Source organism: Natrix helvetica, assembly GCF_964273705.1.
Source record: "Natrix helvetica genome assembly, chromosome: 2".
Taxonomy (NCBI): Eukaryota; Metazoa; Chordata; class Lepidosauria; order Squamata; family Natricidae; genus Natrix; species Natrix helvetica.
Window position 1 is genome coordinate 114,885,718 of NC_138552.1, and position 16,457 is coordinate 114,902,174.

At 37.0% G+C, this 16,457-nt stretch overlaps 1 protein-coding gene across 3 annotated transcripts in view; it reads right to left on the reverse strand.

The window, feature by feature from the left end:
- The window catches only part of POSTN (periostin), a 55,654-nt gene that overhangs the window by 1,560 nt on the left and 37,637 nt on the right, over positions 1 to 16,457 (reverse strand). Inside the window, exons 15-23 of one of the 3 annotated variants that reach the window (XM_081940627.1) lie at positions 13,711 to 13,778; positions 12,498 to 12,543; positions 8,774 to 8,830; positions 7,797 to 7,892; positions 7,052 to 7,141; positions 6,344 to 6,424; positions 5,844 to 5,924; positions 629 to 715; positions 40 to 81 (exon numbers count right to left, since the gene is read on the reverse strand). In XM_081940627.1, the coding sequence (XP_081796753.1) occupies positions 40 to 81; positions 629 to 715; positions 5,844 to 5,924; positions 6,344 to 6,424; positions 7,052 to 7,141; positions 7,797 to 7,892; positions 8,774 to 8,830; positions 12,498 to 12,543; positions 13,711 to 13,778 (648 nt within the window). The remainder of the gene's footprint in view (positions 1 to 39; positions 82 to 628; positions 716 to 5,843; positions 5,925 to 6,343; positions 6,425 to 7,051; positions 7,142 to 7,796; positions 7,893 to 8,773; positions 8,831 to 12,497; positions 12,544 to 13,710; positions 13,779 to 16,457) is intronic. The other 2 variants (XM_081940629.1, XM_081940628.1) reach the window with 2 other exon arrangements.

The window sequence follows — 16,457 nt, forward strand, 5'->3', positions numbered from 1 at the left end:
CATAGTTAGAACATGTTAATATTAGAAACTTATTCGTACCTTGTGCCTTTCTAGATGACTGTACTTTTCTTACTGGGATGTCTAAAAATGTTGAAACCAATATCTTTTATTATAAACATTTGATGATAATAACAGGTTCAAAACTTCAATTTTCTGACTGTACAGTATAGGGGGAAAAGTTCAAGCAACATGGCAGTAATTATTAGTTCTCTAGATTCTGTCAACAATGCTAAAATGTTGATGTAAACTACTATTGAGTCAACATTGTAACAAGATAAAAATTTAAGTGTTTTATTTCATCCAGATTTAAAAGATTTAATCCCTACTATGCAAAAAATAAAAGGGGAAATAATGCTTTGTATCTATAAATAAAATTTATTATAGCATACACATCAGTTTAGCTATAGGAAACACACACACACATATAGAACATGAAGAAATATCTAAAGCCTCTCATTTAGGGTAGATAGAAACATAGGGAAGTTTAAGGCATTTTTTATCATTCTAATCAGCAATCTTATCAGAAATGCTGTTTTTTTCTAGCTTTTACCATAACCACCTCCATATAGATAATTAATGCCCCAAGGAAAATAATTACAAGAATAATTCCATTTATTGTATGACTGACCTTCCAGATGAATTTTCTTTATTTCTGTTTCAATAATCTGTGGCTCTCCTTCAATTCTTTTAGTAACTTTAGTGTACTCAGATCCAGCTATGATAAGCATTAAAAAATGATGGTTAACATAAGGAGAATATTTTTGGCAAAAGAGTGATCCAGGCATTAAATCCTGAAATCTTACTCTGCAGATTGATGCAGCGATAGTCAGGAAGGAATGACAAATTTCTAACAAAGGCCAACCGTTTCGCATACCAACTTGATGAGGCTGTTTGAAGATACACACCACATGACACCTTAGGGAGTTGCAGATTGGACAATGGGTTGGGGAATTGGGGGGAGAGTGCTGGGTAAACATTTGATATGTATACGTTCCCGCCTTTTTGGCTCAGATCTTGCTTTCCTTTCAGCTGCTTTCACTTCATATCTAGTAAAAGTACTTTATCTCTATTAAAATGGAGTTGAGGTTTTTCTTTCTTGGATATTGAAGGAGACATGCTTGACATTAAGCAAGATCTCACTTCACACCCATCCCGGAGTTAAAAGCTTCCGTGGGGGGAGCACCCAAATGCCAAGCCCCTGCAACCAGCAGGAGAAGATGATGGCAAGGGTCACAACCAGCTGAAAACCAGAGGATGACTGGCAGGCAGTTGGAAGAGAGGCTCTCATGATGAGTCATGCTTTACACCTTCTTCAGGATGCTTGGGAACGACAGTGTGTCCTTGTAAGTCTCACTGAAAGGGAGAGTGGATTAGCCGAGAAGGTGGAGGGGGGAGCAGAAGACTTGATTAGCCCTGAAACGTCCCTGGGAACAGCTGCTGGAGCTGAGCAAGTGGGAGGGCCCCCAGCCACAGCAGCAGCAGTACAAGCTCCCCCAAGGAGGGGGGGAAACCCCCGAAGGCACCAAATGCCTCAGATTCCTCCACTTGGAGTGAACTATGGAAGAGATCCCAAAGAAGGAGGCATGCTTGACACCAATGTTGTCCCATTAGATTAAAGCCCCAGAGGGTCCCTTTCACCCTCCGCCCAAAAATTGAATTGGACAAGCTAATTGGCAGGGAATTCTGGAGCCAGTTGATCAGGCATGCTGGGAGACACCTATAGTGACCCCAGTCAAGCCTAATGGATCTGTCTGCATCTGCACAGACTACAAGTGCACCGTCAATAAGGCTCTACAACAGCGCGCTTATCCGATTTAATTTAATTTAATTTAATTTAATGCTTCTAGACCGCCCCCTCTCCCGAAAGGGACTCGGGGCGGTGTACAGTTCATACAAAATATATCAGATACAATAAAATTAAGTATGTACAGTTGACAGTTGACATGGAGGAGGTTAGAATGACATTAAAAGAACTGTACAAAGCAGATTAAAATAAGTTCAAACCCCTAAAAACAAATACAGTGAATTAAAAAACCCCTAAAATAACCAGATATAGTGCGTTTGCCAGGAGGGACAGTTGAATTATGCCAGGCCGATGCCCATTGTCCAGCATTTACTTCACTCCTTGGCACGGGAAAAATATTTGCTAAATTGGATCTGGCATAGGTGTACCAGCAATTGCTGGTAGATGGCACAACAGCAGAGACCCAGACCATTGTGAGGCATAGGGGTGCATTTAAATTCAGAGTTATTATCACTCCTGGACTATTCTAAAGTGTCATGGAATGGCTTTTGCAGGGGATACCAGGTCCTCTATTTTGACAATGTCTTGGTATCGGCTGCAAATAAGAAACAACTTTTAAAAAGATTACGAACAGTTTTGGCCAGAATCAGAGAAAAGGGTCTCCGCTTGAAAAAAGAAAAATGCCAAATTAATGTTCCAAGGGTTGAATTCCTGGGGTATTTGATCGACGGCTCCTGAATTCACCCAACAAATAAAAAAATTAAAACAATCCAAGACTCCCCCACTTCTTGCAATCAGGCCGAACTGCAGATGTTCCTCAGACTCCTTAATTTTTACAGTGTGTTTCTCAAACAGAAAGCAACTGTCGCTGAGCCCTTACATCGGCCCCTTGGCAAAAACATCAAATGGACCTGGGACAGAGCCGAGACCACCACATTTGCCACAGTTAAATGGCTGCTGTCAGTGGACACGTTCCTCATCCAATATAAGCAGACTCTGCCACTTGTCCTGACTTGCGATGCCTCTACTTTCGGCATCAGGGTGGTCCTCAGCTACCGCATGCCCAACAGAACCGAAGCCCCCATTGCATACTATTCAAGGACTTTGTCAGCTGCCGAGTGCAAATACAGCCAACTGGACCATGAGGCTCTGGCTGCAGTAGCTGATGTCAAGAGGTTCCATGAATATTTGTATGGCCATGATTTTGAGGTCATCACAGACCACAAACCTCTACTGGGGCTCTTGGCTGGGGACTGACCAATTCCGGCATCGCTGTCACCGCAGATGACATGCTGGACTATTTTCCTTGTGGCCTATAGCTGCCATCTCATTCATAGGCAAGGGAAAACTCTGGGACACACTGATGACCTCAGCAGGTGCCCACTTCCTGAACCTTTGGAAGATCCAACCCCTGACACTCCAATTTTACTCATTGACTGCCTTGAGGCCGGCCCAGTGTCATCCAGCAAGGTTTGCCCAACACTCAGCAAAAGACAAGACCATCTCTCAAGTCTTGAACTGGGTGTGGAGGGGGTGGCCCAAAGGGGCCAGTGGGGTCTGAGTTCAAATTGTTTGTAAATAAGAAAGACGAATTATCTGTTTTGCGGGGTTGTCTTCTATGGGGGGACCGGGTAGTCGTTCTACCCAAACTGCGAGTTGCAGTATTAGAGGCCTTCCACAGAGGGCATCCGGAATTGTCCAGATGAAATCTTTGGCAAGACATTATGTGTGGTGGCCTAACATGGACAGGGAGATTGAAGAGTGGGTGGCTACCTGCACACCATGTCAGGAGTCCAGACCAGCTCCTGCAGAGACGCCCGCTAAGGATTGGGAAAGGCCTCAGTGACCCTGGTCCAGGGTGCACATTGACTTTGCTGGCCCAGTTCACAGCCAGGTCTTCATGGTAGTTGTGGATGCCTACTCAAAGTGGTTAGAGGTAGTCCTCATGGCCGCCACCACGGCAGAGGTGGTCATCAAGGCATTACAGAGACTTTTCTCCACCCATGGCTGCCCGACATCCTAGTCTCGGACAACGGGCCCCAATTCATGGCCCTCTAATTCAAGACTTTCTTAGCTACCCAGGGAATGAGGCATGCCCTGGTCGCACCCTTCCATCTGGCCAGTAATGGACAGGCAGAGAGAATTATGCAATCTGCAAAAGAAGCCCTATCCAGGATGGGGCCAGGAGTTTGGCAAACACAGGTAGACCAATTCCTCCTTTACCAGCACATTACTCCAACCACTGGCAGAAGCCCCGTCAAGCTTCTGATGAGTCGCCGGCTAAAATCACCCTTACACCAGCTACACCCAAATTATTCTGCCGAACCACCCTCAGATTCAGTGGTTGCCTTCAGACCTTGTGGATGCTTTATCCACAAGGAGGCTTTTAAAAAGAGACTGGACAGCCATTTGTCTGAAATGGTATAGCTCCATCATAGCGAACCTATGGCACGCGTGCCAAAGGCGGCATGCAGAGCCTTTTCTGCTGGCACACGCACCGTCACTCCAGGTCAGATCTCTGTGGCGTTTCTTTCATGAGCTTCTGTTTCCCTGCAAATGATGAAACAGAAGCTCATGAAAGAAAAAGATCTTACCTCTTGCTGTGCTGCCCCCCCCCCCACCAGCCAGCTGGTCTTCGGGTCTTTGTTGCGCATGTGCGTATGTCCATGCATTCACGTGCATGTCCATGCATGAGCGCATTCAAACATGTCCACACATGCACACATTCAAGTATTTCTGCGCATGCGTGTGTGTGTGTGTACCTTTCAGTTTGGGCATGTGCATGCACACAGTTTGGGCACTCGCTGTCTAAAAGATTCGCCATCACTGGTATCACTGGTATAGTTACGTATAGGGGATTGGACTAGAATACTTTCAAGGTCCCTTCCAACTCTGCTATTCTGTTCTGTTCTTCATTCTAGCTATTTGGATAATTCTAATCTGCCAACTAAGCAAAGGCATTCTAAAGTAATAAAGATAAATAAAGTAATCATTATAGATTTAAAAGTTATAGATCACTTAGTTCTTTCTTGGCAAAGAATACTTAAGCTGAAGGGCCAGGATCTCATTATTGGCTATGTAATAAAATAAATCCTTATATGTTATGATGGCTAATGTTCTCAAATGTGGAATACCAAGAAAGCTAACAATAAAATGGAAGTCTGGCTCAGATTAGGAATGGAGCAGCCTGAACTGTCACAGCATCCGTTGAAAGGCGGTAATATCAAACCTTTGCTGTGAATTGGAAGGCCATTATTCAAAACATGAGGTTCTATAATTCTGAAGTAGCTTTTTCTGGAGTAGTTCACAAGTTTTCAGAATATATGCATGAATAATTCTTCAACTCTATCAGTCATTCCTCATTTACATGCAGTCTTTATGTCAGCTAACAGTTTTCATGATACTGCTGTAATATATATATATAAGGCAATAAACCTTGCTGCTGCCCCACCTGTACTGAGCATTGCTTGAAGGCTTTCATTTGGTTGAATCATGGTGCCAAGCCATAGCAACAGGATGTTTATTGCAATGATAACTTAAAGGACTGGAACTTTGAAACTCTTCAAGTTAATTAACTTTTAAAAAGCTGACATCAACATGCTTAATATTAAGAGGTACTTTCCATATGCAAAGAATTGTAATTATTAAGTTTCTAATTGTAAGTTTAAAGCATAGAATCTGTAGTTGAACAAAAAGAATATTAAGCATGCCTTTGGTAACTTATGAGCAATGAATATTGACAGTAATTAATAAGGTAAAAGATCTGGAATTTTCCCAATGTTTTTATAATTTTTTCTTAGGAGTTCCAAATATATTGGGTTATATGGGTGAGTGTGTGTGAATATTCAGTGCTCACTTAAAACTGTTTAAAGACTGAGCATAAGCAATACATATATTTTTCCTCAGTATGGATTTGTGGAAGTAAGCAGAATACCCAAATAACTTGTTTTCATATACAATCCTTGAAATTTGATCCATAGATTTTTCTTTCCTTGAATCAGTCTTTAAAAAGTTAAGACATTAGTCAACTCTTAGTCGACACTAGCTTGTCAACTCTAAAGTTCATTAGGATGAAATTAGTTTTCTTGCACTCACTAACCTCCCTGGAGGAGTCGTTTGATTTCTTCATCATCCAGTAAATGACCATCACCTTCAAGGAGTTTAGTCACCTTGGTAACCTCTGACAGGACATATATTTATGGCATGAAATTGTTTTATAGGGCAATATGGGAAAATATACGGTAAATGTAAAAAAAATATTTTAGAATTATTTCATTTATTATAAATAATCAGTATTTGACTAATTTTGCAGTAAAATTCAATTGAAACAATTTGAATACTGATGTTGAATGCTGAAAATCTTTATGCTATAAAGATTTCCATTCACAACATTCAGTACAGTAAGTGATGTTGAGATTGCTTTTTTATTTCTAATCTTTATTTATAAATTGTACATACTGAGTCAGGCAGGCTTTGAATTGAATTCAGGTGCTGTTCTGGTATTATTGAATTTTCATAAATGTAGCCATTTCAGATAATGAACATGCTTCAATGCAATCCATAAATCTCCTCAGATTAATCTCAGACTAATCTACTAACCTTCCTCTAGCAATTTCTTAAGAGTCTCTTCATTATCTGTTCCTCCACCAGCAGTGATTCGAGTATATTTCAGTTCAGGGCCTGAAAAAGATTCAGCAATTTTACTTGGAATTTCTATACTCTTAATGTTATATTGTGATCATCAGGATCTTCCTTAATGTTATATGATTATAAAATTATATTATATGTGATGTGTTTGGTAGCTAGTATGTCATATGCAGAATGAAAACACTGAGATTTCAAAAGTTGGATGAATACTTGTGACAACTAAGTAAACGAATTGCTGAAAGATGTCCAGATAGAATTCATTATTGCATTATTTACAAAAGATTAAACTTCTATTGACTTCACTGAGATTGAAATGTACTTTAAACATGCACAGAGTAAAATAAAAATCAGTACTTGGAGCTCATACAAGTAAAGGAAACTTTGAGCACAAATTACATCTTTTTGTATAGAGAGCAGAGGATATATCTAAGATATTTTAGTTGGATAACTGAAAATTTCTTAGTTTTATTTCTTGTGCCTTTTCTTACGAAGCTATGTTGTACTATCCATCATTAGAGAGACTATTTTTGTTGCCAAAACTAAACACAAATGTCCCAGAATCAGAACTTACAAGAAAATTTAAAATAGTACATATTATTCCCCACAGATCAGTATGTAATTTGAATTTTTAAGACTGAAACTACTTTAAATGAATTTTACCTTGAATAATTCTTTCTTCAGTCACCTCTTTTTCAGTTACTTCCACGGGATGCCCATCAATTATTTTTGTGTATTTTTTAATTTTAGGCTCTATAAGAAAACATTTTTAAATGGTTAATGTCAAGATCATTGCAATATATTGGGCTGCTTTTGGATTTTTAGACAGTGGGGAAAGTGTTAGAAATAGTTAATTCAAATGTTTTGACTAGATTATAGAGATGCCTTGAAAAAAAATAAGAGCATGCCAATTTTGCCAAGACTATATACTTTCGAACTAAAAATTGTTGGTTTTTTTTTTAAAAAATCTGAATAAAAATATTTAGTTATTTTAAAACATATATTGAAATTTTTTTTTGCTTGATGGCTTACAGTTTTATTGAGAGCTTTGAATAACAAAAATATCATGTTTCTTGATTATTCTGCAATTGAAAACATTGATTGAATCACTAAGAAATTAATAGAATTGGCAAATTGTTATTGCTACATTGCATCTTAGGTCTACAGTTCAATATTTTTTTAGCATGCAGAGTGAAAAATGATTTCTTTTATTTGCATTAATAAGAAAGAAATGAAAGTTAAAACATTTAATTTCCTGATGCAATATATATGATTAAAACATGCTAAAAACAAATCTATAACTGCAAGACTCAGTCTTCCCACTTGCATCTAAACTTTGGAACTGGTATTTGGAAGTCTTTTCCAAATTCTTCTAGTTAGTATTGCCCAGACCACAAAATATATTCACCTCCATGAATCACTTTAGTTATTGTCTCTCCTTCCCTGACCAGCTTAAATTCTGGCTCCCCTTCAATCACTTTGGTGAACTTTGTAATGGATGGCACTGCAAAGCATTGTTAAAACATCATGAAATATGTTATGAAAGTGACACATGAAAATTTTATGTAAGTTTCAAAATATCTCAGAGAAAAATACTCTCAAAAACATAATATCTAGAAATCAACTGCAGAGCCAGTTCTAAAGCTTCTGAATTTAGCAGAGCTTATTCAGAAAAATATAGTCATACCATAATCAGAGTGTAGCATTAAACTGATTTAAATGCTTCGACTGAGGTTTCAGGTTGGGTGCCAGATTTAAAATACAACCGATTGTTGACATACTGTATACTTTAATCTACATATTGGTATTTATTTATTTTGATATAATGCATATTATATAAACAAAATATAAAGATGCTTGCATGCATGGGCAGATTCAGAAATTTGCAACTCTTTGATATAACTATAGCAAATAATAATTCCCATTTGCCTCTTTGATCTTTAACATTATTTTTTTGTTTGTCATTTTTATAAGCCATCTCAAATGTCCAAGCAACTTTTTAAACAATAAACATGGAGAAAATAATAATGAACAACAACAATAAAACAATATATAATTATTATTTTAGGAAAGGAAGTTGCCCCCGTTTTGGTTTCTGTTGCTTTTTGGGGTAAGCATGGTGCATTGCCATTAAGCACACCATCTCTTCTTTCTCCAATCTCAAATTAAGTACAGGAAATCTGCTGAAAAATATAGATTGATCCTTGCTCTCTGACTGTGGATTTTATGTAGTTCCGAGTAAATTTATAGATTTTGTAAAGGTTTTCATTAAAGCGTAATTGATTATAGGAACAAACTGTTACTGAAAGTTATTCCAGTATTACATGCTCTTTCCAAGAGAGATACTTGGAGAGGTTGCTCTTTGTTCTCTTTCACACAGCTTACCTTCAATCTCCTTTCGAATTGTGGAACCACCAACTACCGTTGTAAACTTTTTAATATCTGTGGGAAGAAATACTTTGTTCATTTATGATTTTTGCTTCTTAAAGACACACAGTAATCTAATCTAATTAATTTTGCTAGGATTTTATCTTCCTTTATTCATGGTAGTTCTAAAATCTATTGAATCTTTCTACACAAATATGTTTAAAATACATATTGAAAACATACAGAACATGAGAAGAAAAAATACGGTATCAGAGTTTTATTTGAAATGTCCATTATGCCCTTTCTCACCTTAAAGTCTAGGAAAAAATAAAATATTTCTTTTCCACATGTGATCAGAATATGTCCAACAGATTTCCATAGTTGACTTGAGGTTTGTACCCTCTCTGGTAGATGTTCTCCGCAACTTAGCTTTGAAAACTTTTATCAGCCTCCAGCCCTCCCCTTTTAGGAAAAGTGGACGAGAAGATGGCAATGGCTCAATGGATTATCTGGATTTCTATCAGTCAAGTTTTAGACCCAGCCATCTCCATCAGGACATTAATGAGGAAGTATGCATCTCTTTGACCTGTCAGGTGATTGGCAACCATGGCATCTTGTAAATTGCCTAGAAGAGCTGTAAGTTGGATCTCTGTCCTTCTGCTCCTTTGAATAAAGAATTCCAGTGTGCAATATTTTTGTATTTATTAATTATTAAGAAAAGTTATATGGCCACCTAATTCACTCATGGTGATTCAATTATGGGGGTCAGGGAGTTCTATAAGGCATGGTTTCTCCAATGCCGATCACCACAAGGCCCAATGCTCTTCCCCATGTTATTTAGCATCTATTTGAAGACAATGGAATAATTCTGGCAGATTAGGATGAAATGTCATCAATATATGGATAATATTCAATTATGTGTTGCTACTTCAAGCCTGTTTATTGTAGATGTTAAAATATCAGGCTAGAAACCAGGAAACCATGAGATATAGTCCCACTTTAGGCATGAACTCATGAAGAGATTCAACGAGTATATGGACACTATTAAGCCTAGATGGCTTGGAAAAAACCCTAACTGAATTCCTCAAAGACCAAGTGCTTTTTTGTCAATAAATGAAGGAATTGGTTCATGATTAAGGGATCCTCCTGGGTTCACATCAATTGCTTAAAGCAGCATGTTTAGGCAATGGCTGGGTCCTGGGTCATCTTCAGCTGCTGTTCCCATTACAATGAATATATATTTAGATATTTGGGGAAAGAATTACATACTATCCAAGCAGTTGTTGGAACCCAACTTCTGACAGCAATAAATATATTTTAATGTCTGAACCTTGTGAAATCAAATCAAATTTTACCAACTGAAAGTTTATGCTGAATTAAGCCATATTGTTGCACAGATTTAACAAGCTCTAGTAATTATGTTAAGAGGTTATCCAAAATAATAAGCTTATTTTTAATGATACACATTAAATACTATTCTTTGGATGAAATGATAGTTAATTCATCAACAAATCTCGAATTAAATTGAATTGAATTCAACTGAATAATTTATTTGGCCAAATGTCATTAGACACATAAGGATTTTGTCTCTGGTGCAGAAGCTCTCAGTGTACCTGCGAAGGTACAGAATAATGATAATCTGAATAATAATGCCAATAAGGGGGGAGCTAAAGAAGATAATAAGAATAAATAATAATACTACAGTCATACTACATGGGTAAATACACATAGACATTATTCTTTGTCTATTGTACTCAGTCAATATCAGATTATTTGTATGTGTCTGTGTGTTTGTGTGTATATGTGGTGCGCGTTAGTGCTGTAGCAAATTTGAAGGTTCTCTAATTTATGAGATCTGATACTGTTCTAACTCTCTTTTTGTTATATGTACCACATATGTAATACAATCCTGGAGAAAAACACAGTAATTAAAAATGTAAATGGGATATTGAATTACATTGCAAAAATTATATTCTTGGCTTTAACAAGATGGTTTGGTCAAGAGAATTATTTTACATAGGATGTATAGAAAATGACTTTCCAATTGTCAAAGACTGGACTCAAAGAGATATGCTCTTTTTAAAATATTATTTATATTGCACATATACAAAGATGGAAAGTATGTTTCTGAATGGACTAATTTTAATAACATGTCAATACTTTAAAGTCTTGTGCCTTTTTAAAGTTTAGTTCACTCTTAAATTGAAATATTTTATTGCATTATCATTGCTTAGTTTTATTTTTGTTAATTTCATAATCATAATTTATAATTTTAAGAAAGTTATAGCCCTGCTTAAACCAGGACCCCTTGACAATAAGCTTCAACCATTGTTCAGCTGAATGCATATATAACATGGGACTTTCTGTGAAAATGATCCAGAAGATGTAGCACGTGGCAATTAGCTTACTGATGGGACAATTCCATCATAGCTGTGTGATACTACTACAAAAGTCACTGCATTGGTTATTAGTAGTCTTTCAGGTCCAATTCAAATTCTCTCAAGTCTCATCTTTCCTAGGTTGAATCTGCCAGTCTAATAGTAACAGAACAAGAAAGTCTCCCCTTTGTTTGAGATGAGATGTCCCTTCTCTGTTGTGGTTTCTATACTTTGAATCTCTTTGCTTTGGAAGGTTCACATAGCTCTCTCCCTTCTGGCATTTCATAAAATTATTAAAACATCATACTTTTAAGATGGGTTAAATGTTTCTAGTCACTCTCTGGGGGATTTCAGTTAATTATATGTCTTTATTTTCAGTTTGTATTTTTACTTTGTTGTATGCTGTCCAGAGTCTATGGTTTTGAGAAAGTTATAAAAATTGTTGAATAAATAAAATCTTTGTATATAAAGTAGATGACTGTCGTTGACTCATCAGCAATGGTATTCTAAGCAATGATTTTTTAAAAAAACCAGTAATATTAATCATATCCTGGGGTAAAGTCAGATTACTAGGCTGGCAACCAATGCTGTGTTGGCTGCATAAAGTAATAATTACTACTATTTTCTGTGCTTATTTCAGCTGTATTAGTATTCCAAGTGTGGTCTTACCAGTGCAGTATAAACTGGTACTAGCACTTCATGTGATTGTGATACCACCCCTCTGTTTCCAACTCACTAACTGATCAAGGTTAAGAGTCTTATAACAAAGTCTGCAAACAAATAATCTGTTTTATTACGGTATTATGGATTCAACTCAAATTATCTAAAGATCTACGGTAGTTTTGAAAGAACTTCTTTGGAGCTAAAAGCATTCCAATGAGACACAGCTAGCATTCTATATTATAAAACAAACTCTGTTTCATCCCATGATAACCATCCAGGAGTGTAAGATGCACTTGTGAATCTTCACTGGCTTCATCATAATTCATTTGAGTTTTGTCTTGAGATTATCACAAGTCTGTTTATTATTATTATTATTATTATTATTATTATTATTATTATTATTATTTTCGAAACTGAAGGAATTGGGGCAATAAATGCCATGATCACCACCACATCATCCCTCCTTAGCCCTTCTTTTTCCACATGGTTAGATATAAAGTCAGGATAGTTTGTAGCAAATATAAGATCACTGTGGTGTTGTCATGTACAGCATAGCATGACTTAAACTGCCTCAAACATTTAAAATCCACACATCTTCAAGCTGCCAAGGCTGAGAAACATTGCCGTTATCTAAACTGCCAAAAGATTTTCCATGTCTGTAATTATTTGCAATTGGACATTTTAGCTTTTAAACTACTTACTGTAAAATGTTAGTGGAATTTCTTTAAATGTGCTACCACGGATAAACTGTGAAAAAAAAATGTTTTAAGGTTCAATCAAATCATGTGTATTTATAAGAAACATGAAAATGAAAACTGCTGAGTTACAGTGCATTAAGTGGGCCAATTCTACTACACAAAAAGCTTAATGAAAATCTGAAAATAAACAAAGTAGAGAAATCATGCAGAGAATGGCTTCTGTAAGTTTTTCAAAGTCTTTAATAGTAACTCTATTCTGGATCGTATACTCAGAGATTTAAGGAATGCTGCAATCAGCAATATTCTGAGCTACTGAATGATTTTCTCTGCTATAGGGATGCATAGCTCCCAGCTAGTCCATTTCTGAATCCTATTTTTCTTTTCATAGCTTTCAATAAGGATGGGTGGGTGGGTGGCTTGGTTGGTTGGTTGGTTGAGTGGTAAGATAGACACTGGAGTACTGAAATCTAGGATATAAAATCTGCTCAGTGGCCAAGTGGCTGTAGAATGGCATAGCACGAAGGAGGAGTTGTGTCCTTCTGCATACAAACTCTGTCAAGACAGCTTTCTTTTTTTACATAGCATTTTGATCTCCTAAGAGACTTATATTTTTGTGGAAGAAAAGAACAAAACTAATAGCTCAATATCCTGGCTGAGTTGTTACTGGCAAGTTTTCCTTCTTATTGCGATCCACAAGAAAGAAGCAGAAATATTTCTCAATATAAAGAAGAGAAGAAAGAGGCTCTTTTTTGATAGGGAATTATTTAAAATGCTATGTCAACACATATACTCCAATCAGTAGTCCCGAATAAGTATATTTGTATTAACAATGAAATTTATGAGGGTGGAGGTTCATTCTCCAAGCTTGTGGGTTAGTTTCTGAATGTTTCATTACCAGGCTAGTAACATCGTCAATGAAATTTCACCATTAAATTGTTTGCAAAGTAATGTTTTGTGACAGAAAAACTATAGACATATTCGCTGGATGTTAATTGAACTCACAACTTATTTAAGACTGAATTCCCCTTAACTATTAGTGCATATGCTCTAAATGTTGCTAAAATATTTCTAAAATATTTTACCTCTATGTAAGATGGGTGGCATATAAATTTAATAATCATAATAAATAAAAGGAAGAAGTAATATGGTAGATAGGTAGAGGTAATAAATATGGTCTGCATTCCTTCTACCTCAAAGCACAACCAAAAAATCATACCTTGATCTGAATGTACTTAATCAATTTTCTGAGAATTGCAAGGAGCAGATCATTTCCAACTGGCATATCTAAAACAAAATATATTTATTAAGTTAAATAAGGCATTTAACAAAATAAACCACAACCTAATTTTTTGCAAGCTAAAAAATGTGGAATAGACAGCATCACCACCAGATGGATTTGTAGTTGGCTGACAAACCGTACTCAACAAGTAGTCTTTAATGGTACTAAATCCACATGAGAGAAGTAAGCAGTGGGTACCACAAGGCTCTGTCAGGCTCAGTACTCTTCAATATCTTCATAAGTGACTTAGATGAGGGAATAGAAGGGAATTTCATCAAATTTGAAGGTGACAATGAGACACCTTGGAGTCCTAGTGGATGATCACTTGAATATGAGCCAGCAGTATACAGCAGCAGCCAAAAAAGCTAGTAGAATCCTGGGTTATATAAACAGAGGTGTAGAATTAGGATCATGTGATGTGTTAGTACCATTTTATAAAATACTAGTAAGACCACATCTGGAATACTGCAAACAATTTTGGTTCACCATACTATAAAAAAATATGTCAAGACGTTTGAAAAAATTCAGAGAAGAGCAACTAAGATGATCAGAGGCCTGGAGACTAAAACATGAAGATTTTGTTGAAGAATTTGGGTTTGCCTGGTCAAAAGAAAAGAAGAATTAAGGGTGACATGATAGCAGTATTTCAGTATTTGAGGAGTTGCCACAAAGAAGAGGGGGTCAAATTACTCTCCAAAGCACCAGAGGGCAGGACAAGAAACAATGGTTGGAAACTAATCAAAGAGAGAAGCAATCTGGAATTAAGGAGACACTTCCTAATAGTGAGGACAATTAACCAGTGGAACACCTTGCCTACAGAAATTATGAGCACTCCATCACTGGAGGTTTTTAAGAAAAGACTAGACAGTCACTTATCTGAAATGGTATATGGTCTCCTGCTTGAGCAGGGCACTGGGCTAGAAGATGCCCAAGGTCCCTTCCAGCTAAAACATTGACAAAATTATCTACAGGGCACAAACAAGTTTTTTTTAAAAGAAAGAATCATTGGAAACTGTACAAACAAAATTCCTGGGATCAATTTTAGCCACACCCAGCAGGATAGTTGAGAATTCGGACAGGAATCCTCCAAATTCAAGTTAGGACCTGGAAGATGATAACTTTCTGGCTGAAAATGCAATTATTCCTGGTAGCTTTGACCCCTCAGTCCCGATAGATAACTTATCCTCTCCCTGGAAACAGGCAATAGAGAACAAACTGGTCTTATATGGCCTTTCCCCATTGTTCTTAATCTCACTAGGCTATGATCAAGTCATATAATTGGTATTCAACAGAACATGAGATGAAGTTCCAATTTGAAGTTAATAGGATACTCCACCATAGCAGAGGAGTAGTTGTGATATACGGGAACCAGCAAGATATCTGAAAGATCTAACCTTTCCTAAGAGCAGGATAACATTTTTAGAGCAAGATTTAGCACTAGCACTAGCAGACTTATATACTGCTTCATAGTGCTAAGCAGTCTCTTAGCAGTTTACAATGTCAGCATATTGCCCCCAACAATCTGGGTCTATATTTTACCGACATTGGAAGGATGGAAGGCTGAGTCAACTTTGAGCCTCATCAGGATCAAACTCCAGGCAGTGGGCAGAGTTAGCCTGCATTGTGCCACCATTGCTCCATGGCTGAGACATTCCCCTCAATACTCCTGCAAGGCAGGTACAATAAAACCTCCATAGCAGAGCAAACATGCACATGTGGCAATAAGGAAATTAAAAACACCTCACATATCTTGTTATGCTGCAAACATTAAAGGAGAAAGCTCCTTGTGCTTTCTGAGCTTGATAGATTTCTTGCAGATGTTTCATTATCCAAAGTAGGTACCATAATCAGTGCTAATAAGGAGTGGGGTTTGTTCTCAGTTTATATTCTACTGGCTTGCCCTGTCGCTGTTGGTGAGAGTGATCTTGGGGGTTCTTTGGTTCAGCTATTTACTATTTACTATACTCCTGTTTACTGTTGGCTTGTTTGTCAGTTTATTAATTGGGATATTGTTTACTTGATTGTTAGTCTGATATAAATCTTGGAATTAATCTATGCTTGTCTGGTTGCTTATTGTTGGTTGAGAGATGCTTAGGTTTTTGGTTTCCCTTTTGGCTTGTTGATTGTCTCTTTGCATAGTCTATAGATATTGTTTATGTCTATATGTCTATTGACACTAATTTGTCAGAGTGCCAAGAATCTAAATTCCCTAGTATTTTTGGACTTGGCTTGGTCTATGATAGTCACAGTTTCCCAGTTAAAACTGTGGTTAAGTCTGTCCATATGTTGTGAAATTAAGGAGTTTTCATCATGTCTTCTGACTGCTAGTTGGTGTCCATGGGATTCTTATTTTTGTTCTACTGCCAAAGTGAATTATTAGATAGGAATAGTGGAATCAGCCCAGTGGGGAAGAAGAATCCTTAAGTAATATGTCACAATTAATTTCCAGTCTCAAAATTCAATTTAAGGAATCTCATGCTCAAGTATGAGTACTAATTTTGGGGATAGCCCAGGGTGTGTCAAATAGGGCCTTAGAAATGTACAATTTTTACTGTCTCTAAAGCATTCTTCTTCATATACAACATGTGCTGCATCAAGTATTTGAGCTAAGTCAGCCTGGTCATCATCACTTTCTTTCAAGCTTGCTGCCAGCTGCCATGGAAATGGGGGAATGAGCAATGGGC